A 25,092-nucleotide genomic window follows, 5' to 3' on the forward strand; every position below is an offset into this window, starting at 1 on the left:
AGCATGATAATTAGTAAAAAAAATATCGAGCATGCCCGGGATAAGGCAAAGTATAAGGAGGAAATTCCTTATTATGAATGTTCATTGTCCCAGTCATACATTGTTTTGACAATACGGCGACGTGCGCTTATGCTCAATAATTAATAAATTAATTAGTTAATTAATTCATCAGAAAATGTTTATTAAAAATAAATTTAGATAGGACGAGACCATGAACGATCTTACTTTTCGACTATCGGTCATAAACACGGGAAGCAGAGAGCATCTACTGATCTAGAGCTTCCTCCATATCCTAGCGCAATCAGGATCACACTTCCGGTACCACGCCGGAACGGAAAACGGAAGAGAAATGGAACCTTATCTTCCACCAGGATCCTCATTCGTTCTGCTATCGCCAGCGAAGTGATAACGTTTCGTTTCAATCTCCCGGTGAGCTGTGCTTTCCTTTCGAGTTACTTTTTTGTGTGTGTTTGTGCCTGTGTGTGAGTGTGTGCGCGCGCGTTCACGTGTGTGTTAATTGCTGAAAAGATAAGCTAAATTAGCCCGGTGCTATAAAGCCCTATTGCCAAACGATAAAGGCCAATATTGTACACCCATTCGGCGCGCCCCCATTCGACTGGTTCGACGTTAGAACAAGAGATTTACTGACCCTAGTCTAGCGTTTCGATTACGTGGTTTACATCGATATATTTATTAAACCCAAAAACCACAAACATGCACACCTCGCCATCGAAGCTTATGCCGTTCCAGATCATCCAAATCTTCCTCGAGGAATGTGACGAGGTAAGTGGGATTTTGTATGAGAATACATTTTTATTGTAGTTAAGAGGATTGTATGAAGAAGAATCGTGATTTGTAGTCCCAAAATCTGCATATTTCTACGTGCTTTCATAGATTGAAAGAAATAGCTTTGTGCCGATTAGTTCTTCCCATAGAATAGATGTTAATTATTGGCATTTTCCAACACGCTTTCCGCCGTCCGTATTTTTTGCACCTTCCCTTCCGAAGTGCCAAGCGCTACCGAAACGGAACGAAATGAATCGATAACTTCCAAACCTCCTCAGACCCTGACCCTGTGCGTGTGTGTGTGGCACATGGTAGTGGAGATTAACATCTTAAAGCTCAAATGTTCACTTTTCTCACCTGGCACCTGCTTTGGCAGCACCCGCACACAAGGTGGCCACAAATGCACCAATCGTGCAGCATTTGTCGCGCCCTTCGACTCAGATCGCGATTGCAATTTCAATCGCGCGCGTTAAATGCGTTTAATATCTGCATCGGATTTAAGATGCTTGCCGGTGGCACTGTGGAAGGGCAAATATATATTATCTAATTGCAGCGTGCACTAATCGCCCCAAGCAAAATACACACACACGCACACGTCCAGCAAATGGCGTTTCGGAAGAGCGTGCGTGGCGTACAAAATGGCGACGGATTCGTTCTAACCTTTCCGGTCGCCATTGTCCGATTGGAAGCGTGGTGTTTAATTTTCCCGCGATGGCCGTTCCCATTTCGCGCCAACCGGAACTCGCCATCTTAGACAAGCGGGACACCCATTTTTCGATTTATTTCGTGCGGTGCGGTGTGCCACATGACTTCCACGTGCCTCTGCTATTGCCTGTGACGCACGATACATCATCTTCCCATGAAAATAAAGCGGAAAACCCACGTGCCGTACGCGTGTAGAAAGTGAATGGTAGTCATGTGCAGCAGCCCAACGTAAAGCATGGGTTTGAAGTGATTTATTAAACTCGAAAGAAGCTTTCGTAACGTATCGGTTAGTCCTTTTTCGGGACACACGTCGAAGTGCAGTCCGTGCGGACCGTACTGCACCCGGAAACACACAGCTGGCTGGCTGGCTGGGTGAAAGCCAAATTGTCTGAACGCTTACCGAAACGTCACCACCAGACTCTTCGGTAACGGTCGACTCGGTGAGGACCCATTTATCCTAGCATAGCCCCATACATCTGAAGAGCGCAACGAAAATCGATGGCTCGATAGCACTTGACCGATATCAGGTCTCCGCATCATGACACTTGTTCCATCGACAAGGAACGGGAGTGGCAGAGAAAGAGAGAGAGAGGGGGGGGGGGGGGGGGGATGGAGTTCGGGAGTGAAATAATTTTGACCGGTCCTGTGTTTCATGTACAACGCCATCACACGTTGCGGTATGGTAAGGCGACATGGTACACACTTCAGCCGAAACCCGGCCTCTTGATGATAATCGGTTGGGGTCAACTTTCGACCAATTACCACCAAACCCCATCGGTGCAGTCCACCAGTGTGTCGTCTTGCTGCTGTTAAGGTCTGCCTCATCATCGCTTTAAAGCTCATCATAATAATCAACTACTGATTCTGTCCGACTGCATCGTTATGTTTTCCTCTCGTGTGCTTACATAATTCGTGAAGTTGTCGCGAACCAGCCCCGTAACTTGGCTGTTGACGCCCGAAAACAATTCAGATGCGGTGTGAAATACCAACAAAAAAAAACTACCACAATCGGCACAAAACTAATCGCATCGCAATTCACACTCGGCGCATTGTGGAATTCCCAGCAATGACTAATTACGCTGACTTTAATTCTGCAAACTTCCAACTACATGTGTCCGCCATGTTGGCCATGTTCGGGAAATGGTGTAACATTCTTCACTTTTCGCATATTTGCACCAGTGTTCACCTCGGCAGGTGATGCTTGTGGAAGAGCTGGTGCCGGTTGTTAAGGTTAAGTTCAATGATAAACATCCGATTAGACATAATATGTGTGTTTTCCGCCAGCAAAACTAGACACGGTTCTGAACGAAGGCTCCTTTACAGTAACACATACACACACACTCACACACACGCCCAAGTTTAGTACGATATCATTACATCAATCGTTTGTCACTTACATCACAACGTAACACGGTTTTAATTGGATGCAAACAATGTGTTTCCAGTGTGCTAAACGAGGCTTTGTGGTTTGGCCGCAAAGTTTTACAAGCTGCCTAGTGTCATGCCCCCCCAGGGAGGCTGTTTTATTTAGTTCGATCAAAACGTGATCATGTCATCACGCACTTTCGATCGGATCGTAAAACGGCACCAACGGGGCTTGTTGATTGGATTAAGAAAGTGGACAAAACAAATTCGACTCACTGTACGGCTAGTGTTCAATTCTCTTTGTCCCTCAATTGCAGTGCTGATGCTATAATTTTTTGTGTTTTGATTTTCCATTCCTTTCCTTCGCGATTCTCACCTCATCCATCCTCCCGCCGCACTTAAGGATTGTTCTTCTCCTCATTTACACCCGTTAAGTGTTGTGTTGTGTACTCCATTTTCGCCGACCCGTGTACAAAGCTTCGCGCTTCAATCCAATTCGATCATGTGTGTATGTTTGCCTTTTTCCCCTTCTTCTTCTTCGTCTTCTTCTTTTGCTCCTGCTTCACCTCACACACCTTCCAAGCAAGCGGTTGCTTTCGGTTTCGGTTTCGTTTTCATGTTTATTATGTCGACCTTCAGCCGGATCATGGCTCTTTTGGCACGCGGAAAGACAAGCGGCTGGTTGGAGGTTTGTAGTGCGAGCTTTTTTTTTTTTTTGACTACATACCTCTCCACCAATCGATTTCGTTACACGCGGCTGTTGGATCGCACTCGTTGATCGAAAACGATATGTAACGAGCAGCCAAAGTCGTCCCCGCAGAAAACGAATCACAAGAGAGCGGGTGGTTTGGTTCCGATTTGTTTGCTTTCAATTGATCATCTGTTTTTCGGGGATTAGTTCATTAGTTCGCTCGCTCAAGGAGCAATTCGATCTTGGGTTCTCGGCTCACATCGGAAGCGTTGTCAGGAAGGCTGTTTTTTTGTGGCTTAAAGCAGATCATCCTCATCCCAACCCGATGCTTGATCGGCGGCGAAACTGACAAGCTTACGGAACAAACGCTCGAGAAGACTTGGCACGGTTGGACACGGATCACCGCCATCGCAGTGCCGTCCAACCGAAGTTCAATGTCAGTGTCAGTGTTGGAGCAGTTCCGTCCATCAGGCTCGGCGAATGTTGATGTCGACCGTACTGCTGCCACCGATGATGGTGATGATGGCGATAATGATGGCGAATGGGAAGTTGCCAGTTGGCGTAGATCGGTGCGCGAGTCATCGAGTCACGTTTGCACGATCGGGCTTCGATCTCCAATCTCCGTGGCACATGGAGCGACTGTCATCTAGCGGCCTCGGTGGCCTTACCGTTGACCATCATCGAGAGGGCTCAGCGAAAAACCGTCACCGAGGGTTAACGTACGGAGCAAAGACGAATGTTTTTGAAGAAGAAAAAAAATTACAAAATCGTCCAACACACACCGCATAACCAAGCAATAGTAATACTTGGAGCGAAAAGAGAACAATGCAAAACTTTGGCCTGCCTGCATGATGGTAGGCAATGGTTTTAGGAACAAGTTTTTTTTTTTTTTTTGGGACGGAAACGAAACCGACGAACCAGCCGACTTTAAGCTTGCCCATAAGGGAAGAGACCTTGGAGGGCTTCTACGACACAACTTCATTGCGCGGACCGATAGTCAATCGGCAAAGTTCGCCAGCACCGTACAGGTAGATCCGTGATCGTGTTCTTAAGCCTCACGATCGAAGAAAGAAAAGAATAAACACACCACAAACTCCCATGCACAATCGTAAGAATAAATTAATTAGTCCCACCAAACACCAACACGTACCAGCCCTGCAGGCCACGAACCCTGGAACCGGACCGCTGCTACAGGACGCATGTTCTAGGGTGCAACAAACTGCACGCGAATCGTAGGCACTACCGTTCGGAGTGAAAAACGCGTTCTAAACTGCCTATCGTTGCGGCACCGCACGTCCTTGCCGGGCGCTTCCCCGTTCAGCAAACTTCCGCCCCAAAGACGCCCCACGTTCTGGTGTCCCACACGGAAAGGGAAAGGATATGGAGACAATGAGGCTTGCCTTCACGCGCAACTTCGAAAGCGCGTGTGTTTGCAAGGGTAAACACACACACAGCCACACAGAGTACACAGGTGTTCGGTAGTACAGGTCGGCAATCCTTGGACCTGGTTGAACCTTGAAAGTAAGGAGCTCTAGCGTTGCATTTTCTTGCAGCGAATGCGAGAGCCCGCTGTCCGGGAGCTTTGATCCGGGGAGCTCGAAGGGTGTAATTTATCTTGGCTCATTCGTCGCCAGACATCGGCAGTTCGGTGAGTGATTGGAATCAATGACTGTAAGCGACGGGTACGTCGATCAGTTTGTGACAAAGCGAATTATTGGAACGCGGAACGCCTTTATGGCTGATAACGAGATGCCTAAGAGAAGCGCTGAGGTGCTTTCAGACGGTTGCGAGATTCCAGCAGTTAGGTGACTCGATGTCTGCCACCTCAATTAATGCATCATTGCGAGGCGTCTTCTGCGGAGTATCAATCATTAACGTCCGCACCTGTTCATATGCTTTGTTTACAAAATTACGCCCAACGCTGAGTACAATCACACTTGGATAATGGGTTATATTCATGCTCCCTTGCGCAATGAGAAGTCTTCAAGAAAGGAATCTAAGTAATGCTTAAATTCTTGAGGTAATCTTGTAATTTACTCCCCATAAGCGTACAAAGTTCTAGTAGACTTTCAGCTGCTTTGATCGCAATGCTACAGATCAGTCAACGCATGACGCTTAGGACCGTGTTACACAACACCCTTCTAGTGCAAGGGCTCTTGAATCGATTCGTTGCTCATAAAAGTATAATTCTCGTTCGCACTCTTACGATTTTCGATTAGCATATATTCCATTAAACAGCTGTACTGCTAGCCCTAACGCTTTCAGCACACCTGTTACCAGGTAGCATTTTATAGCACACTCCAAGATGCCTGCAGCGGTAGAGGACAGTGGAAGGGTGGCACTTCCACCTACACGCAGCAGCCGTGTAATGTAGGAAATACCGATCGACCTAGTAGGTTAATTTGCTCATTCCATTCCGCGTCCACTAATATGTAATCAACGTCAGCTCGCTGGAGCTGACGAATGATAAGGTGAATCGATTCTAGATCACAAGCTAAGCGGTGGTACACCTTGTAGGGGACAAGAATTTATTGTACGACCGCCTCTAGTCCACATGGTCGGCTTATCCTTATCCTGCTAGAACCGTGTGCGTCAAGTTTGCCGAATCAAGTCGACTAATGGGCTGTTTTTGAACCGGAAATGAGCAGCATGGTTGACGGAACATGTCGTTCATCTCTTCTTATACGCGGTACGCGATAAGTGGATCCGCACAAAGCCGATCTGAAGTGTCAACCTACCTGCGTAAATCGTTTTTCGATCTTAGTTTATCAATTTATATTTATTTTTTGTCTGGCGAATTATCATTCAAACCTGAAGTCTAGCGCTGCAGGTGTCAACTCCGTATAACATCTAGCAAGTCGATCGGTGATAATTGAAACCGTTTAATACAGTTAGTGCATTGAATATGCAATTTTCCATTGCCCGGTCTATGTGACTTGGTGCGTGTCTGGTCAAACCAGCTTTGCCAGCAATATTTACGTAGGCAAATGTATCAAGAGCAGGGAAGATATAAAACTGGTTCCAGGAAGGATAATTACAAGGATTTTCAAAAGACACATCCTTGCTAAGATTATGGATCCAAAACAAACAAATAAACCGTGTTTTGCTAAGGTAGCGATCGTAGAGCTTGGAATTTCCAGACCATTACTAGGAGAAACGAGAAGCACCCGAACAGGGCGAACCCAACTCCAAGACATGGAAGAAGATAAAGCATAATGGATGCTAATGGGGAAAATCCCACCTTAAAGATGATACGAGTAGCGTGGAATTGGTTTAACTTTCTTCTGGGCGATCGTTTGTTTTTAGCGATCATCTCAATTTCTCAAAGTCCCCATTTTGTGGACAATTTCATCCTACACAGCACCACAGCTCTAGCCACACAGTGGATGAAAACCCTGGGCATGGGAAATTTTGGAGCCAAAAGTACTTCACCAACCAACCTTTTCGAGAGCGTCGATCGTTATGGGCGCACACCCCGCTACTTTGTGCGTTACGTTCGTACGATCGTACCGCGGTGCATTGGAATTACCCGGAACCGGTTCTTCACCTGTGGTGATGGACCGATGGACACGGAACACCGATGGCAAGGTGAGAGACGGGGGCTTGCTCGAGCGTTGTCAAGCTACGGTAAATGGTTGCTTCTTCACAGTAGAACGCCTACCCCCCCCCCCCGTGCTGGGGTGCTGGGGGCTCACCGAAACGGGGAATCTCCGAAGACGCTCGCTACGGTCAGTGCATTTTGCAATGTGACGTACCAACCGGCCGATATAGTCACGCAGGGGATTCCATCGTGCAAGCCGCGGGATCGCTTGCACCATTCGCGACCGGCTTCTTCGAGACGTTCGAGACGTTATAATGCTTCTGGTCAACGATCTGGTCTAATGTCATGCGTCCGTATCGTCATGTGTCAACACCAGGTACTAGGAGCGGGGGGGGGGGGGGGGGGCGGCACAAGTTTGCTCGCGTAGAACACAAAACCTACCAGGCTTCAAAACAAAACATACACTCATAAAAAAATCGCCATGATTCTTTCAATCTTGGCGCGTTTTTGCGGCGAATCGTATGGCGAAACTCATCAACGGCAACCATCAACAACAACAAAAATTAGCACCACATTCGCAAGGTTATATTGTTATACTACGTCTAATTGCGATTATAATTGCATAGCTTTCGGCAATCCGGTTACCGAGCGTTTCCTCAAACCCATGCACAGAGACTTTGGGTACTACAAAAAATAAATAAACACACACACACAGACAGGATGATGCAAACTTTCGCTTCTGAGCGTCATCCTTACGAGTGAAGCCTCCTCTGCCTCCCAGGAAGCGCGGCTGTCTGTGCGAATCTTCGAGACCTAGGCAGCACTCCTAACAGCCCCATTAGCCTGTGTATGACGGTACAGAATAGCGGTAAGCTCCAGACCCCAGCAAACCAACGCTATTCAGCGACGCCTTCGGTAAACGACGACGTGACCATATTCACGCCAGGGCTCGCGTGTCGGGACGTCTTGAAAACGCACTTTTAAATCAATTAAGCCAGGACTCCTCAGCACACACACACATACGCCATCAGTTCCCATCAACGCGTAGGCACATTAACACACCGCGCTGCCGATGGCGTCACACGTGTAACGGACCACGAATATTGTCCCGCGTACCTTGCCCGTGTGCCAATCTTAACGCACCGGCGTCACTACTGATCGCTGTCAATCATCCTTATAGTGGCATGTGTGTCCTCTTCACCACTTTTTGTAGCTGACTTTGCCAGTCGGCCTCATCGATGGACTTTCGCCTCGGCCACGGCATGGTGCCGCAATTTTGGCTCATTGTAATCTTCACACGATACGCTATAATTATGCAGAATTTACAGCAGTCTCTCGTTCCCCCTCTCTCTCTCTTTTTCTCTCTCTCTCTCTCTCTCTCTCTCTCTTTCTGATGTGTTATTTTTAGGTATCTGTTTTTGTGTGTTTTTTGCTTTCGGAGATCTTTACACAATAAAAAAAAGCATAGTTTGGCGACCTGTTCATGCTGATCATGCTGTACAGGTGCTCGAAGATGATGACGCAGCCAACCTCCCCGCTTCTTACCCAAAATAAAAGCTCTCGCTGGTTGGCAGCGAATGGCGGTACGGTTGCGATCACCTTTTATGTTTACGGAATACAAACACTTTCCTCTCAAATAGAGATGAACCACCTACAAATGGCCTTCCTTTTTTCTGTTTTGGTTTCTTTCTTCTTCAGACTACCGGCGTATTGGAGATGTGTTTTGACGTAGCATAATTATGTCCATTGCATATGTGATCGATTTAATTGATCAAGCTGTAGTACACAAAACAAAAACAAAATGGGCTTGGATCAGTGTTGGTATTAACAGTACTCAACATAGGAGCTGTTATAGGAATAGCAAAAAAATCGTCTACGAGACACACAATAGCCTTTCTTGAAGATTAGAAAGCATTAGCGCTTACGTGACTCGTGTCCGAAGGTCGTCTCAGCTGCTCAATACGCCAACCTTCTGGAATGGGACGTGCAAAAATGCTCCAGTCTAGATTATTCCACTACCGACAGCTTCCTCGATTCTCGAGTTACAATTTCATGAATGAAAGTGTAGTCAACACCCTCCCAGCGGGGCGGCACAAACAATAGCTTCCCCATTTTGTTGTTGTTTGCTAGTTTTGCTTGAATGGAAGCTACCATCGGCGTATCGGTGGGAAACAGTGAGTCTCCACTTATATTCGATAATGATCACCCCCGGGAGTATGTTAAGCTGTTAGCACGCCTTGTTAGCATGCCCAGCGATCACTCGAGCATCGCTCGCAAAACAAATGAATGAGGAAAACTAGCATCTTTTGCCTTCATTCATCAATTCCGGTCGCGTTATCTAATACGCGGGCCCGATAATCGGTACATCTGCTCTGGGTGCAATTGATCTTATTGTTCCCCTTTTTTTCTCGGCACGCATCAGCTCAGGTTAGCGTTATGCGCAAAAAAAAAAATAATTCCTATAATCGATCGCAATAGACTTTAGAAGTGATTGGTTTGTTGAAACGAGATGACTGGTCTTTCCAAATGTCAGCCCAGGTGGTGGTGATACATTTCTCATTCCAAGGTAGAAATTCCACGCTCATTCTGCAAAAAATCACACCTAATCTAGAACAAAAATATTCCATTCTCGACGGAAAGCTTTCGAAAGGCGTGTTCGATTACGCGTGTTGAGGTTAATTCACCCGAACCACGCTGTGTCGTAAGCGATAAAACTCGGCAGGAAACAGTGATGATTCAGACGCAACGTTCGCTAGCGTCCAGCAAAGCCTTGTGACGCCGGGAGATTCCCTGCGATGTTCGAGGGACTTCCCCCGAAAAAATGATCGTAAGAACGAACGAGCATGGGTCTATTTCTTGAATATTGTTGGTGGTATTAACCAAAAGATATATTTGCTTGTTTACTTTACTGTATTATTGTATTATTTTGTGCGACAAGTTGCACAAATCTTTCGAGTTACCATGCTCGATCAATCCTCACCAAGCTTTTTGTCGGTCAAGTAGAGACCTCTTTTCAATTATACACTGAGTACTTCACGTAACGACCCGAAGCTCCTGAGGCTGCCAAATTGGTAATCATGGCGAGTTGAGTAGAGTTGTTGAAGTTATTCAAGATATTGCAGTTCGCAGTCACATGCGACAGTGAAAGGTCACCAGCTGTTTAAAAATGCGTTTGTACAGGTCATGTGCTCGATTTATTTTTTATGCAGGAATTTCTTTAGAAAAATGTTAGTATAAAAACTGATTATTGGAAGTACACACACACAGGCATGTGACCTCTGATTGTCTTCAAAGTTCGAGAAGTTTTCTTGCTTTTGCTTGTAGTTTGCAGCAAAAGACAGTAAGCTGCTGTCAGCTTATAATCCATCCACCAAACATCAACAAAATCCACATAAACAAGAACTAAACCGGCGTCCGGAAACGCTTCGCCACCTTCAATTCTTCAACTCTCAGCAATTTCAGCACCTCTAGCAGACAAACCTGTTTTTTCACGATCCTAACGACCGGTGACCGCGTACCTATTAAGACTTCGGGAGGGTTTTCGGAGGTAAAAATCCAACAGGTGCGTCTCCTCGAATTTCCGCCTCGCCGTCGAGTTGCGTCCGGAGCCGGCAAATTCCCGGCCAGACCACCGGACCGGTCGGGCCATTTTCGCCGGGGCGATATTTCCGGCTCGACTCGTCGCCAACATTGCTGCGCCTACCTGTTGAGTGTCGGGATTTTTGAATCGAACCGAAATTATGTGTGTTTGGCAACGAGCAGAGAACAGGTCAAAACGCACACAGGCCGTGCACACGTAGCCCTCGTTTATGTTTTTGTTTTGGGCCAGGATATGGGCCGGGACACAGGTACGGCGGGCCGGACACTGTTGCATGGGGTGGCGTTGTCCGTTCGCTCTATTGTTTATGTCGTATGGAAATATGTTGCAGGCGCGAATTTGCTATGCGCACGCGCTCTCTTTCGCCCGCTCGCAACCGTAACGGCGGGGGCAACTGTGTGTAGCAGGTGTAGCAAAACACGAACCCGCGACGGATTGTTCGTTCGTTCGGGTCCCTTCCTACACGGGCCCACCCCGTTGGCCCTTCCTGTCTCGCCCCCCCGGCAACGGTTTGCTTTGTTGCATTCGTGTAGCAAAATCGTGCCGTTCGTTGTGCGTGTCTCGTGGCTTTAGGTGGGGGAGACCGGTGCTACGTCGCGTACGGTGTGTTCGTGCTCGGTGGCTGTGTTCTGCCCACCCCGCGAAAACAAAACACGAAAAAAAAACCGGACCGGAGATCCCGGCGCGGGTATTTAAACTGATGCAAACCAAAAGCGGCATGCATTCATTGGTTTGCTTGCTTTTTGCAAAGTGCCGAAGTTTCGGAGACAGCGAAAGACACACTATTTCAGAGAAGGTCCTTGCGAGATTCGCCAGTTCGCCGTAGTAATTTAATTCGTTCGCTTTACGCTGCCCGCCAACAATTAGTCTAACGATTTGTGCGTTAGTGCTGTTTAGTTTAGCAGTGTTTTAGAAGAAAAAACCGAGACAAACAGGATTCTCATCAGGTCCAGGGAACGGTAAACAGTCACAACCGTGTTCCAGACTTTGCAGTATTTGCCGAAGAAATCTCCTGTGGTCAAACGTTAAGCAACGCGTAGCGAAATCCTATCCCTTTTGGAGTCGCTACAAAGCTAACCTAAAGCGAAACCCAAATTAGACGACGAATTCGAGAGACCGTTCCGAAACTGAAAGAAGCAGTTTTTGCCGAAGCATACAACACAGCAACGCGTGCTAAGTGTTCGGCTAGAAAAAAAAGGCTACTATTACAAGCACTTTGCAAAACTTCTACCCCAAATCATCCTAAAAGATAAAATGATGGCCGTCGCTGCTGCCCAGAAGAACCGTGAAATGTTCGCGATCAAGAAATCTTACAGCATTGAGGTAAGAATTGTTTAAGTGTTTGTAAGGTGAAGTTGAGTTAAGTTCCGTGTGAACAGTTACAAAAATGTTACAAAATAGAAAGGAACTATAACAGTGAATGAGTGTGAATGTGTCTATGTGTGTCAGTGGTTCTAAGTGTGCCCGAAGTGTGGTTTACATCCCCAAAAACATTACCCAGAAGCTAAAGACATTATCAACAGTATGCCCTCCGCCGCCTCCATTTTGTTTCGATTTATGTCAGGAAAGGATCAATCAGAGGAATAGTGCTTCTCGATCATACGATAAGAACAGGCTCAATGTTGCCTGAACGCTTGTTCATACACAAAGTAGCGACTACCTCTCCTTAGTAACACTGTGTGTGATTTTTCTTCTTTGTGGCATAGTGCGATCGATTTGAATAAAAAGCACTTATCGTGTAGTTGAGTAGGAAGCTTCGAGCTTCGAGAGCTGCTCCACTATGTTCTAACAACAGTTGGTTCGTTTGTTTGTTTGAGATTCTAGCCACTTGCGTATGATTAATTGCTGGGAAACAGATTAAAAGTGATTTTTGCAATGCTTTAGTGGGTTAAAAGTGAAGTGTTAGATAGGCAGAGAGAGCGAGAGAGCGAGCGCACACGAGCAAGAAAATCAAAACTACTTAACGTAATAGCAGTAGTTGAATATGGTCAAGCAATCCTTGTATAATTTGAAATCGTTTCTATTTGTTCTAGAACGATCTTCGCACTCGAATGGAAGGCAAAAAATCCCACCTAAAGCGCGATATCTGCTTTCGTTTGGAGCAACGCTAGCAACATGGCTCCACAGGTGGTTTGGTCTCTTTGATAAACGTTTACGAATGACTCGTAAAAGAACAGCCTTAAAAACTGATATGTGCCGTAGACGATAGTGTAGAGTATTCGAAATATTTTGGATGGTTAAACTTCAAAAAAAATTGCCATGTACAACACATATCATTTGAAGGCTCCTCAAGAAGAAGCCATTTTTTTTCGTTTTGCTGGCGAATCGTATAAAAGAATCGTGGCGTATAAAAGTTTCACCTAAGCCAGCGTTAACTTTAGCACCGAGCAGTGTACAATATATTCTCCACCAAACAACAGGAAAAAGGAAACGATCGCCAAAGCGCGGTGGCGTTTTGAGTGTGCCGTCCAGCCGAAATCGATTCATCATCGATTGGTCACCGTAATGGAACCAACCTAATTATGACCAATTTCCTTCCCGCCATACTGCTGTCATCCGCACCGCAGCTTCCACCGCGGGTCTTACCCGTGAGGTTAAGGCCACACATTGGGCCACTTCGGAAAACGGAAGGAAACCCGTGTACGGCGCAAACCATCTGAAGCCTGACGAACAAATGCATCTATCCGAAGGTCGAGCCATTTTGTGCTCGGTGGTAGACTATCGTCATACCGTACTGCTGCCGACACACGATCGCGACCGTTGTAACGTTACACGGTGGCGGTTTGTTTGGTAGAAGCACACTGCGGGAGAAAAAATGGTCAAGAAAATGATGCTAATTTGCGTTACAAAGTTTTTCCCTCCGTCCGTTCGCCTGTGCTTGTGGTAGAGGCAGGAAGAGGCATCGAAAAGGATTGAGAGACGAGACAAGCTAGTGGCACGATCGGAGATGCCTAAAGCATCCTTAAACTGTTCTTTGTTTGACTTGGCAGCGATTGTGCGGGGATGTGTATCCGTGCGGTCTGTACGACTTCCGTTGGCAATATGGATATGGCGCGCTGAAAGCTTTATACTTCCGTTATGTCAATCTCTCGGGGGGAAAACTGTTTAAACAATAGCCAATAACCGTCATGGCAATTTTCCTCCATTAGGCAGACTCTTGAGAACAGCGAGCTCCTGGTTTGGGATTTGGCTGGGACCCAGTAAACTTTAAACACACGCGAGAAGTAATTCGCAGCTGGACAGGGGACACTCCTTCGAATCCATTCTCCACATACACACACACAAAAGAACAAGCAAGCTTGCGGAAGTGATTGGCCGCATACCTCCAACAGTACTTCCCAGGCCTCCCCAAGAACTTCTAGCTGGATCCAACTGTTCGAGATGTTCCTTTCACCGGGGGGTGCAACCGAAAATGTACATATGGCAAAAACCGGCCATAACTGTGTACACGGGCATTGGTGATCGATGCTCGTGGCGTAGGACTCCTATCTCAAGGTCAACGCTCAACCGGGCGGGTGGGAAGATGAAGGTGGAAAACACACATACACGGACAGTTTCCAAGTGCAATGGGAAGGGCACACAGAATGGGCAAAGCAGAACTTGTGCCAGCCCTGAGCCTTGGGTAGGCCATGTGTGCGCGAAAAAAAAAACAAGATCACGCTCACTGGATTCGTCTCGTGCAAAACATATAACACACATAATCTACTTATTGACATTGAATTTGGCAGAAATAAGCAAACCTGCGTCGTAGTGAGTGTCATTAAACCGGTCCTCATTACCGACCGGCCGTACCGTAGCTACCTCTCCCCGGAGACCTTCCGGAGCGAAGCAACCGCTGGGAGTCTTTCGACAAGATCGCGCTCAAGGAGCTCCAGTATGGGTACTGCAGATTGCGTTTTGGAGGGTGGAATGCATCATTCGCATACCCACCGCACACCCTTCGCGCCGTGAGCTACTGACAGCTAGCTCCAGCAGCACCTGTCACACCTGATGGTGATGTATCTCCCATCCAGTTGCGATAATGCGTGTCTAGTAGGTAGTGCCACCAGCTCATCAAACGATCAAGCGTTGTAACAACTTATTCGCACCCACAACGTATGGTGTGAAGCGCTTGCTAGCAGGCACCTGCTCAAGCACACGCAACGATAGGCCTTTATGCGCTCCGAACCGTTGCCAATGTCAATGACGAAGTGCACCCCCCCAGTGCCAGTGCCACCGACGCTAACTGACGTGAAGGTTCCCATTCCTCGTGTCCCAACCGTCCGTGCACGTGCTTGCGGTGGTTTGAAGTTGGGATTCCCGATCGAACGGGGCATCTTGTTGTGGACGGGTCCTTAATATCCCCAAAAAACCAGCCTGTAATTGTTTTACTCGTTTCAGACGCGGAAATGGGATAATTTGTGGGTCAATCGGTATCAATCTTTACGCTCAAATTCTTGACGCTCACCGATGACTTGTGGCAAAAATATAATAGCGGGAAAATACGTTCTGACAACTCTGGGTGGTCAGTGGTAGAAGTAGTAGTAGTGCGAGAGCCTTACTAATCAGGTCAATCCGCTGCGTTCGTTGCGCACCGGTAGATCGCGATCATGTCAAGGTTTCGGGCCGTAAAACCGATTCCAAGCGCGCACGCATATGTTCCGGTAGCTAGAAATAACCGATGGATCGGAGGCTCGCAGCAACAACACCACCGTTGAGCGCTGCACCTGCTGCAAAGCGGCTACTGGTTAGCTGCATCGCAGTTGCGTCATCGTGCCCATCTTGGAGGGTACTCCCTCAGAGTAACCGATAGGGAGGCCGGTAGGGAGAGCCAGGTTGCAGCGGTGGCGTTGCATCAGCACTACTCACGCGTACGTTAGCCGTGTGCTCCTTCAATCATGGCCCGACACCGGACGTACGCTGCGCCAAGGCGTTAGATGGCGTGTACAACACCGTGTAGCTACAGCGCACCTTAGCGACAAACGCGCACGATGGTCATTAGGCTCATAAAACATGCAGGCTTTAATCTAGCCTCGAGCCACAGCCAAGAGAGGGCTGGCTTTGACCATTTTTAGCGGCCACATCACATCAGCCGACCCAATATCGCCTTGTGCCAACTTTATGAGGCTTCTGCTCCGTCTTATTTCGTTTCGCTGCGTCACGTCAACCGTACTCTCTTTGCAATTAAAACAGTTTGAGCAGTGCTGCTGCTGCTGCGATGATGATTAGTAACAATTAATTCACCTATGCTTTTTCTCCCCATCTTCTCTCCTTCCAGAACGGATACCCATCCCGGCGCCGTTCTCTGGTCGACGATGCCCGCTTTGAGACGATTGTGGTCAAGCAAACCAAACAAACCGTTCTGGACGAGGCCCGCGCAAAGGCCAACGGTAAGTAGCGCTCGGCGGTGAATGTCTTCCGGCATGTATGTGGCATGCGAATGCTGTCGTTGTTTGATGTTTGCTAGAAGTCCCTTGTAATCTCTTTGTCTTAAGCACTAAGTGGAAAATCCTGTTTTACTTATGATTTTACCTTTTTGTTTATTTTTTCGGTTGTCCAATTTGGTACTCAAAATACGCTCTCGGTGGTGTTGCTGCTGCTGTCCGCTCGCGATGCTGATGATGATTGCGATTAAAACCGATGACAATACACGTTCGCCAAAAACCCGTTTCCTTCCCCTTCCCTTTCTGGCATCTGGCTCCCATCTAGACTCCACTTTGGAGTGTTCCATTCTGCAGGCCCAAGAACAGCATCAACAAGGTAAGCGCACCTGTGACCACCCTTGAAGAATCATGCAAGAAATCGAACCTGAACCGAGGCCACCGGCCACCAATTTTCCTAGAACTTCAAACCGATCCGACCTAGAACGCAGAACCAGTAAATGAAGGGAGTGTTCTTGGGTGTTCGGGCGCTCCGTTGGTCTGCTTACCACCTCGTACTCCGCCGGAGGCACGAGCGAGGATAGTTGTCACAAATTGACCGAACCAGCTACTCGCCAAACCGGGTAGTGGTAGCGGTTGTACTACAGGGCGAATCTGAACCAAATAGCGAAGGTCGCCCGATTCCGTTCACTTTCGTACGAATTGTTTTCAAGTATAAAGTTTTTGTTTTTGCTTTTTCGTCTTTGTGTTAGTTCTTCTGTTTGGTTACACTCTGCTGAGCTATTTTCCTTCAATTAAGTTCTACTGCTTCGGTTCTTTGTGTTTTGATTTCGTATTTTATTTAACGCTTTCGTTTGTCTAATTTTATGTCTTCATTTTGTTCCTTTTTCTTTTCGGTATTTTCCTTTATTATTTTTTCTCCGTTTGTCAATCATTTCCTTCATTAAAAAAAAAATCATCCGTCCATGAACTTCCGATGGTCGGTACGCAGAAGACAAAATTCCGCAAGAGGTTCAACAGACAGTCGAGGATCAGGATAATGACGAAGAGGAAATTCGAATGGTCGCAGGTAAGCATCGCTCAGTTGATTTTAGAGCCCATACTTCCCGCATGGCATTATATTGATGAGCTTCTTGTGTTTCGTTCGCTGTGTGTGTTTGCGTGTTGGTGGTCTTTGTGTTGTATCGTACTACCCTCTAGTTGATGAGCTACCCCAGAAGCCGCAGGAACACGTTCCAAGTGCCGACGATGAGGACAAGGAAAAAGGTACGTACCCGCTGTAGCGTGTATGCTGTGTGCTAGAATGAGAGTAGGTTGGGGCCATTATCCCGCCCAGAACCATCTTAACCATCTTCGCCAACCCGTTGTGTCCTTCCACCACAATCGACACCGAAAGCAAGAAAGCTTTTCCTCGTCGCATAATTCATACTTTACGTCAGCAACACACTGTCGTTTGGACAACGGTTCTGTGGTCATTCGGTGGAAATAAAAATAAGCTCCTTCGAAAATGGAGCCTTTCTTCAGCGCCAGTGAAAATGGCTACCCATTAACGGCAGTCCTCGTCCCGAGGGTTTCCATCTCCCGACAAGCTTCCTTGTCCTAGATTCATACGCGTGACGTAATCGTGTGTGGATTTCTCAAAAACCTCTCAATTTTCACCCTTAATCCTGCCGGTTGGAAGTCGTTCGCGGTAGTAAGTTGGCAATAAATTACCCGCCCGTCCAGGGTGAAAAGCATTCACCCACGGGAGAAAGGATTTACTTGTACGATTAAAGTGAGCGACAGGAATGAAAGGACACACGGTTCGGTGGAGATGTTGTGGTAAAGCTCCGGTGCACTGACAAACTCCATTATTAATCGCTCATTTCTTCGGCTTCCCTGCTCCAAAAACCAGACGCTGGGCTAACTGAGGAAGAAGTTGTACTGCAGAACGCTGCCTCGGAATCGCCCGAAGCCGAGAAGGAGGTGGTCCGTGCCGCCGTAGTCGTCCGGCTGCGGGACGGCATGGGATCGCTCGGACGCATCCTTAAGGCGGTGGAGGCGTACCACGGCACCGTGGTACATCTCGAGTCGCGCCAGTCGCGCAGCGAGGGCGTCCAGTTTGACGTTCTCGTCAAGGTCGATATGGCCCGCTCCAATCTGCTGCAGCTGATCCGGTCCCTGCGCCAAACGCAGTCCTTCGGTAGCGTTAGCTTGCTGTCGGAGAACAACGTCAACGTGAAGGCACCGTGGTTCCCCAAGCACGCGTCCGAGCTGGACAACTGCAACCATCTGATGACCAAGTACGAGCCGGATCTTGACATGAACCATCCCGGTTTCGCAGATCAGGTGTACCGTGCTCGTCGCAAGGAAATTGCCGAAATTGCATTCGCTTACCGATAGTGAGTATTAGTACCGTTCATTTCCTGGGATCCGGCCGGTTGGCGTTAAATACAGCAGAGCACGGGGCTAACTAACTCTCTTACCCTACAGTGGAGACCCAATCCCGCACATTGACTACACGGAAACGGAAAACAAGACCTGGGCGGCCGTGTTCGGACGCGTGAAGGAGCTGATGGTGAAGCACGCCTGCTCCGAGTACATTGCCGTCTTCAAGAAGCTCGAGGATGAAAAGATTTTCGTGAAGGAGCGCCTTCCCCAGCTGCAGGAAATGAGCGATTTCCTGCGCAAGAACACCGGATTCACGCTCCGACCGGCCGCTGGTCTGCTGACGGCTCGCGATTTCCTCGCTTCGCTGGCGTTCCGCATCTTCCAGAGCACGCAGTACGTGCGACACATCAACTCACCCTACCACACACCGGAACCGTAAGTTGACAGGTTTTTTTTCCTTCGTTTTTCCCTTCCCTGCTCTTGACCTCTACGACCTTCTGTCCACTGACTTCAAGCCAATCCGGAAGCTAACCTCGCTTCCATTTTAGCTCCATTATGTCCGCGCCACATCTCCTTAGAACTTCACCTTCAGTCAGTGGAGCTCTTCTTTTGAGGAGCATCTCTTGTAGAACAATTTATGCCTCCATTGTATACATGTGTGAATGTGTGGTTTTGTTTTGTGGCAACGGAGAAGACGTTTGCCGCTGGTGGGGAGGGTGGTAGTGTTCCACTTTCTTGTGCTTACACCACTTTCCAACAGCAAGTATTTCACGGCATGGTGAGGACACATTCAGTTGGAATGTAAACTCAAAGTTCGCACTGTGTAAACTTGATGTTGTGAATTCGACATCTACGTCCTTTTGAAGTTGAACTTTATATCATACCAAATTTTAATTTCCATACAGTTAATGTTGTCTTAACTTAAATGAAATTTTATTTTCAAAAATACTAAAAAGGAAAATATTTTATCCTACCACCGTGGAATTATTTTGACCTATAGTTCACCACTTAACCATTGACGCTGGATTCAAGAGCCTTGATCCTTCATTCATACCGCCAAGGGTGGCAAACGTGTCTCCCGATTCGTTCCAGTCATTTGAACACTTGGCAGACGCTCACACACACACACACGCACACTTCTACAATCAAACATAACCATTGTGTGAAAGTGGCAAAAAGGCATAAGATGTCATAATAGAATAAAATGATTTTAACGGCAGCTACCTCCTCCTTGTGCCAGCTTCCGGCAGCCCGACTGCCAGACCAGACTTCCTTTTCCTTCTTTGTCGGTTGCTGGAGCAACTTTCTGGCCCCCCGAAATGGGTCATTTCCTTCGGGAGTTGCAAAAGCTGCTACCATTATTCCCACGCGCCATTTGATGTAAGACGCTTTTGATGTGCACTGCGGCAAGAAGCATTGGTGGAGGACAATTTTCTCTACCATTCCCGGGAGGACTGCCATTTATAGAATTTATATTCTCACGCTTTTTTTTTGCGTTGCTTTGCCACTCAGCACATAAGCACAAAGCGTGCACACGGGTGCAACAAGTGGCCCATCACTTTAGAATACCGACAATGGCTTGGCCCATGAACTTTTTCACTTTCGCCAAGGAAACTCAATTAAAACCCTGCCCGGTTCAAACAAGGATGCGCTATGTAAAGGAGCGATCCGTTTCTAATTGATTTTTCCGATACGATACACTGTTGTCGTCGATGATGTCGATGTAGATGAGGCTGATGATGATGCCGATGGTGTTTTCAGTTGGTGTTACTAAATGCTCATCAAATGGTTCGTTCAGGAAAGTTAATGTAGCGTCAACCCTTGGGTTCTCGTATTCTCCGAAACGGAAAGCGGAAATTTCCCATAGGGACCCAGCAAAAGCTCCAATCGAAAGTGAATTAAAAAGAAAATCTCGAAGCTGCGTGTGGGATTGAGTCATTTTAAGTCTTCTGCTCTTTCGTCATAGATCTCCGAATGGCAATTCTTGCGCCACAATCGTCCACAGTTCTGGTACTCATCTCTGATTTTCTCGTACTTCTTTCCTTTTTTTTTCTAGTGATTGCATCCACGAACTGCTCGGTCACATGCCGCTGCTAGCCGATCCGAGCTTCGCCCAGTTCTCGCAAGAAATCGGATTAGCCTCGCTCGGTGCCTCGGATGAGGAAATTGAAAAGCTCTCGACGGTAAGTACAGCAATACAGCGCGCGCAGTAGTAGTAACACACGAACGCATCGCACACCGCAAAAAAAAAAGCCCCGTACCACGGACTGTCATGCCGGGCAGGGGCGAGAGGTGGCAGTAATTGCGCCTCGGAAACTGAAAAGCGGTCGCAATTTCGCTAGGTCATCATCACATGGCCATCAACATGGTTGATGGGTTGCTTTTTTTTACCACTTTAAAACGCGCGCCATCTATCGAGCGGGTCGAGTCGAGCAGTTTTTCGAGCAGTTACGCGACCGGCCGTAACGCTGAAATTGAATCGGTGAAGTTTGCCATTGGCACGAAAAGCACAACGGAGCAAAAAACCGGAAAGGAGGCCACGAAGGCCAGATCTCGTCGGCCGGTCACTTGCGGTTGCGGTGTTCTAGTGCCACCTGAAATCGAAGCCAACGGACTTTCGCGAGAGTGGATGAGAGGTTGCTGCGTGTACCGGTTGGAACCGAATCGACGGCATTCTAGCGGTATGATTTATTCCGATCCTGTTATTCTAGCGATTGGACATCAGTTAGTGCAACTAAATAGCCTTAGGGCCTCCCTACCCGTAAACTGTGCGCTACTTTGAGCCGCGTGCGTCAGTGTGTTTACACTCAGTTGAGCGATTCTGTACAGCAGATCTCGTTTGCTAGTTTTGTGATCTAATCTATGATTCTTTCTCTCCCTCTCTTTCCATTCGCTCCATGTGACAGGTGTACTGGTTCACGGTTGAGTTCGGTCTGTGCAAGGAAAAGGACGAGGTCAAGGCTTACGGTGCCGGTCTGCTGTCCGCTTACGGTGAGCTGCTGCACGCCATCAGCGACAAGCCCGAGCACCGCCCGTTCGAGCCCGCCTCGACCGCCGTACAGCCGTACCAGGACCAGGAGTACCAGCCGATCTACTACGTCGCCGAGAGCTTCGAGGATGCGAAGGAGAAGTTCCGCCGCTGGGTCTCGACCATGTCGCGACCGTTCGAGGTGCGCTTCAACCCGCACACCGAGCGCGTGGAGGTGCTCGATTCGGTCGACAAGCTGGAAACGCTCGTCTCGCAGCTGAACACCGAAGTGCTGCACCTTACGAATGCCATCGCTAAGCTGAAGCAGCCATTCTGCTAAGTCTCGCACGGTCCCAGCGGCCACTCCCCAAACAGCAGCATGTGATCTGATGCGTGTGTGTGTGTGCGTGTGAGCGTGAGAGAAAGAACGAGCGAACGAACGAGAATAGGAGCGAGTGAGAGAGAGAAGCGAGACAACTAAAAGCAAAACGCAAAAAAAGGAAATATGTCTGATCGACAAGGACAATAAGGCGTATGCCCCCCCCTACCACACACTCCACTCCTGCTGTGTCCTGGACGACACGCTGTAGCAAAGGAACGGGGCACGTTAGCTCGCCCGCCATCCTGCGGTCTACGCTAAACTCGATGTATACTATATCATCCGCTTCTTCTACCCACTGCTACTACTATTTACTACAGCAACTACTACTGCTACTACTACTATTATACTGAACAGTATTCTGCACCCACTCGGAGCACCAACACTCGCAAGGAAGATTGCTGGTGCGAATATCCTTTTTTTAAGATGTTTATTTGATGTTGTGTACTATGTTTTACTACTACGCGTATGCAAGCATACGATCGAACCCGTATCGATCAGGGGTTGGCCAAGCGCAACGGCAAAACGCACACACACCCCTGCTGGAGAGAAATTGTGCAATCGAGAAACGTTGCCCTACCCCAATTCATTCCAACAAAAACTTGCGGACGATGTGGAGTTTGTATTGTCCGGAAAATAGGGATTCCACATCGACGCCCCCAAAACGACCCCCAAGACGACGGAGAAGCGTCAGGAGTATCCAGCTCCAACGAAAACGCCACCTGCTGTACAGCTTCGGTATTCGAAGCTCGTGAGCCCTCGCAATCGAGAAGGGAAAAGGAAGAAGGAGATAACGAGAGGAGAGACTTCGCCTCTCAAACGCCGGAGGACGAACGGAAGAAGGATTTTTATTACGCAACAACATCGCAAAAAAAAATGCCCGGTGGTGCCATCGGACGCATCGGATATTTTGCTTTTCTTTATTCAATTCCTCAGACCGACGACTATTCGGTTGTCGAGTAGTGCAATCACCCGTGTTCGTGTTCTGAGCGTTCCGTTCCTCTTCTCCAACGACTTGCATGCATGTTGTATGCATGCGAGCCAAACAAACGAAAAGGACACGCTACGACGGATGAACAACATCGTTCAGTATTTGCCCAAAAAACAAGGGGAAAAACAAACGGATTCCTGCCAACCAGTCCAAACAGGAAAGACATACACACCAACATATCCTGACCTCCATCCGTTCATCCTTGTTCCTTCTTCCCAAAACACCAGGGTCGGTACCATAAAGAAAACTGCCATCCGGTACCACCGTGTGATCCTTTCCCCATGCATGGCGTGAACAGTGTGGACACTGTTCGGCTCCCACCACATTTTCCCAACTCCCAAGATCACCCTTATCGAGAGTTAGTAACCCAACATGCCCTTCCTTCCCCTTAATACCTCTCTCGCTCACTCGCGCCCGTTCGCAAGTTCCTTCCCTGTTTCGTTCCCGATCCCAGCACACCATCACCTAGAATCCTAATACAGTTCCCAATCCCAACCCTCCCCCACGCAATTCCCAAATTATGTGTACGTCCTGTAAAACAAGTAGCGTAGAAGAGTATTGTTTATTGAAGAGAACATATTTTTTTTTATTTAACGTAATTTAAGTATTGTGTACTATTTAAAGTTAGTGTTTAAACTTAAATTATTCACTTGACTTGAGCAGATACTTTGTTTTTCGTTATATGCAGATCAATGTGCGGAATGTTGCAAATCCCTTCATCGCGAAGGGACGGATTAGCGATGGCAGAAGAAGATTGTGATCGCGATCGCGGTTCGAAAAGTTTACGCATGTGCAGTACAGGCACCAAACAGGTCCTTCCAGCGTTTAGAACCAACCATACACGTACGGAAACTGTGTGCCGATCGCTAGCCTTCCCTTATCCATCGTAAAGGAAGTGACTGTCCAATACGATACATCAACATCTGATAAGGTCGAAGCGGGCCCAGTACAGGCGACTGTGTGTGTGTGTGGGTATGGATGCTTCTACTTGTTTTGGTAAGCCGGTGACGCTGCCTTACTGCCAAAAAACTATTCCACCGCCCTTCGATCACACTGTAGCTAGTGAGCTTACTTTACGCCTTAAGCTTAGGAGTAAGGGATATAAACCGTAAGCTAGGTTTGGTAGAGACACCTTCTTCTGGTAGAACGGATCCGCGACATAAACGGCAACATTCTCGGCTCAGGACAGGTTTAAGTACATTATCCTAAAAGACAACACAAACTGCAACGAAAATTCATCCTCGACTGTCTGTAATCTCATGTTTGTTTTTTTTTTTTATATAATTGTGTACTTTTTTAAATTGATGTGTATAAAGGCAACAACAATGAGTATGAGCGGAAAATTTCTATTTATATTTATATGAGACAATCTTAGCACGCGCACGTTTAAGAAAGTGAAAAAAATGAAACACAAAAAAAAATGGATACAGGTAAAAATTTTCCGTCTTCATGAAAAACTTATATGTAAAAGCTATCCAGCACAAAGTAGCGATGCAAATAAAAGAACCTACAAAAAACAACAAAAAACAAAAGAATCGGTTTTTGAATATTAATTGGTACATTTGGTTTTGAGAAACAAACACTTAAATTATCGAATTATGTAAAAGTAATTAGAAATTCGTGATTTAAAGCCCTAGTTGAAGATTTAATTACCATCCGATCTAACACTGACGAGCACTTAAGCAACGAATGAGGTCTTAAAGTATCAAAGTCTCTATAAAACAAAATAAACTGGCGATCACCTTAATGCTGGCACATGAGTTCGGGATTCTCATCAAGACCTCAACCAACGTATCCTTCCGGCTTTGAGTACCGTCAGGATAGTCTGTATAGTCACACAGCTGAAATGCAATTTTCGTGAATAAAGTATCCTCGGAATTAGCTACATGTGTTGTTGTCTCGAGTTATGATTGTACCCAGAAGAGGATATTCCTGTAGGCAAACTGATCGGCTGCGTCGGGCCCTATGTGATGGATGGGGCCCAGACTACTGCCTTGAGAGGCCCCTGTTCACGTTGAGAGACATCCCCTCCCTTCTCACGGGCCCCTTCTACTGGGTTCCTGGATTTTTAATTACAGGGGACACGCTAAGTTTCAGCCCCGTGCAGAAAATCCGTATGATTACGAAACAGGCGAAGATGAAGCAGTCTGTACAACAACCAACCGCTAAACCCTTCCCCCTTTTTGTTTATATACGTTCCTTCTTCGTATCATCGTTATCTTCCCTTCCGCTCGCCACTTTTGATTTGAAGGGCCTCCTACACCATTTCCGATTAGGACTTCAGAAGGACTAAATTTTCCTCTGATTGTACCAATGTAGTGGATCTCCTCTATCACCT

At 47.3% G+C, this 25,092-nt stretch overlaps 1 protein-coding gene across 3 annotated transcripts; it reads left to right on the forward strand.

Moving 5' to 3' along the window:
- The first annotated feature begins 657 nt into the window (after nt 1-657).
- Nucleotides 658-21,841, forward strand: LOC126561932 (tyrosine 3-monooxygenase). Of its 3 annotated transcripts, none has more exons than XM_050218310.1 (9): nt 658-783; nt 15,944-16,055; nt 16,375-16,425; nt 17,038-17,115; nt 17,247-17,312; nt 17,941-18,427; nt 18,519-18,851; nt 20,473-20,599; nt 21,323-21,841. In XM_050218310.1, the coding sequence occupies exons 1-9, from the start codon at nt 715-717 to the stop codon at nt 21,722-21,724; spliced, it is 1,725 nt and encodes a 574-aa protein (XP_050074267.1). In that variant the 5' UTR covers nt 658-714; the 3' UTR covers nt 21,725-21,841. The 3 variants fall into 3 exon arrangements, with proteins under 3 accessions (XP_050074267.1, XP_050074266.1, XP_050074268.1); XM_050218309.1 differs by lacking the exon at nt 658-783 and adding an exon at nt 11,859-12,009; XM_050218311.1 differs by lacking the exons at nt 658-783; nt 17,247-17,312 and adding an exon at nt 11,859-12,009.
- The last annotated feature ends 3,251 nt before the right edge of the window (nt 21,842-25,092 follow it).

This window comes from Anopheles maculipalpis, chromosome 3RL, assembly GCF_943734695.1.
Source record: "Anopheles maculipalpis chromosome 3RL, idAnoMacuDA_375_x, whole genome shotgun sequence".
Taxonomy (NCBI): Eukaryota; Metazoa; Arthropoda; class Insecta; order Diptera; family Culicidae; genus Anopheles; species Anopheles maculipalpis.

Excerpts from the sequence above, each read along its gene's own strand:
- LOC126561932 (XM_050218310.1), top strand. The coding sequence starts at position 715 with ATGCACACCTCGCCATCGAAGCTTATGCCGTTCCAGATCATCCAAATC. Across the intron at positions 17,313-17,940 it reads CGATGAGGACAAGGAAAAAG|ACGCTGGGCTAACTGAGGAA; the intron begins GTACGTACCCGC and ends TCCAAAAACCAG. Across the intron at positions 18,852-20,472 it reads CCCTACCACACACCGGAACC|TGATTGCATCCACGAACTGC; the intron begins GTAAGTTGACAG and ends TTTTTTTTCTAG.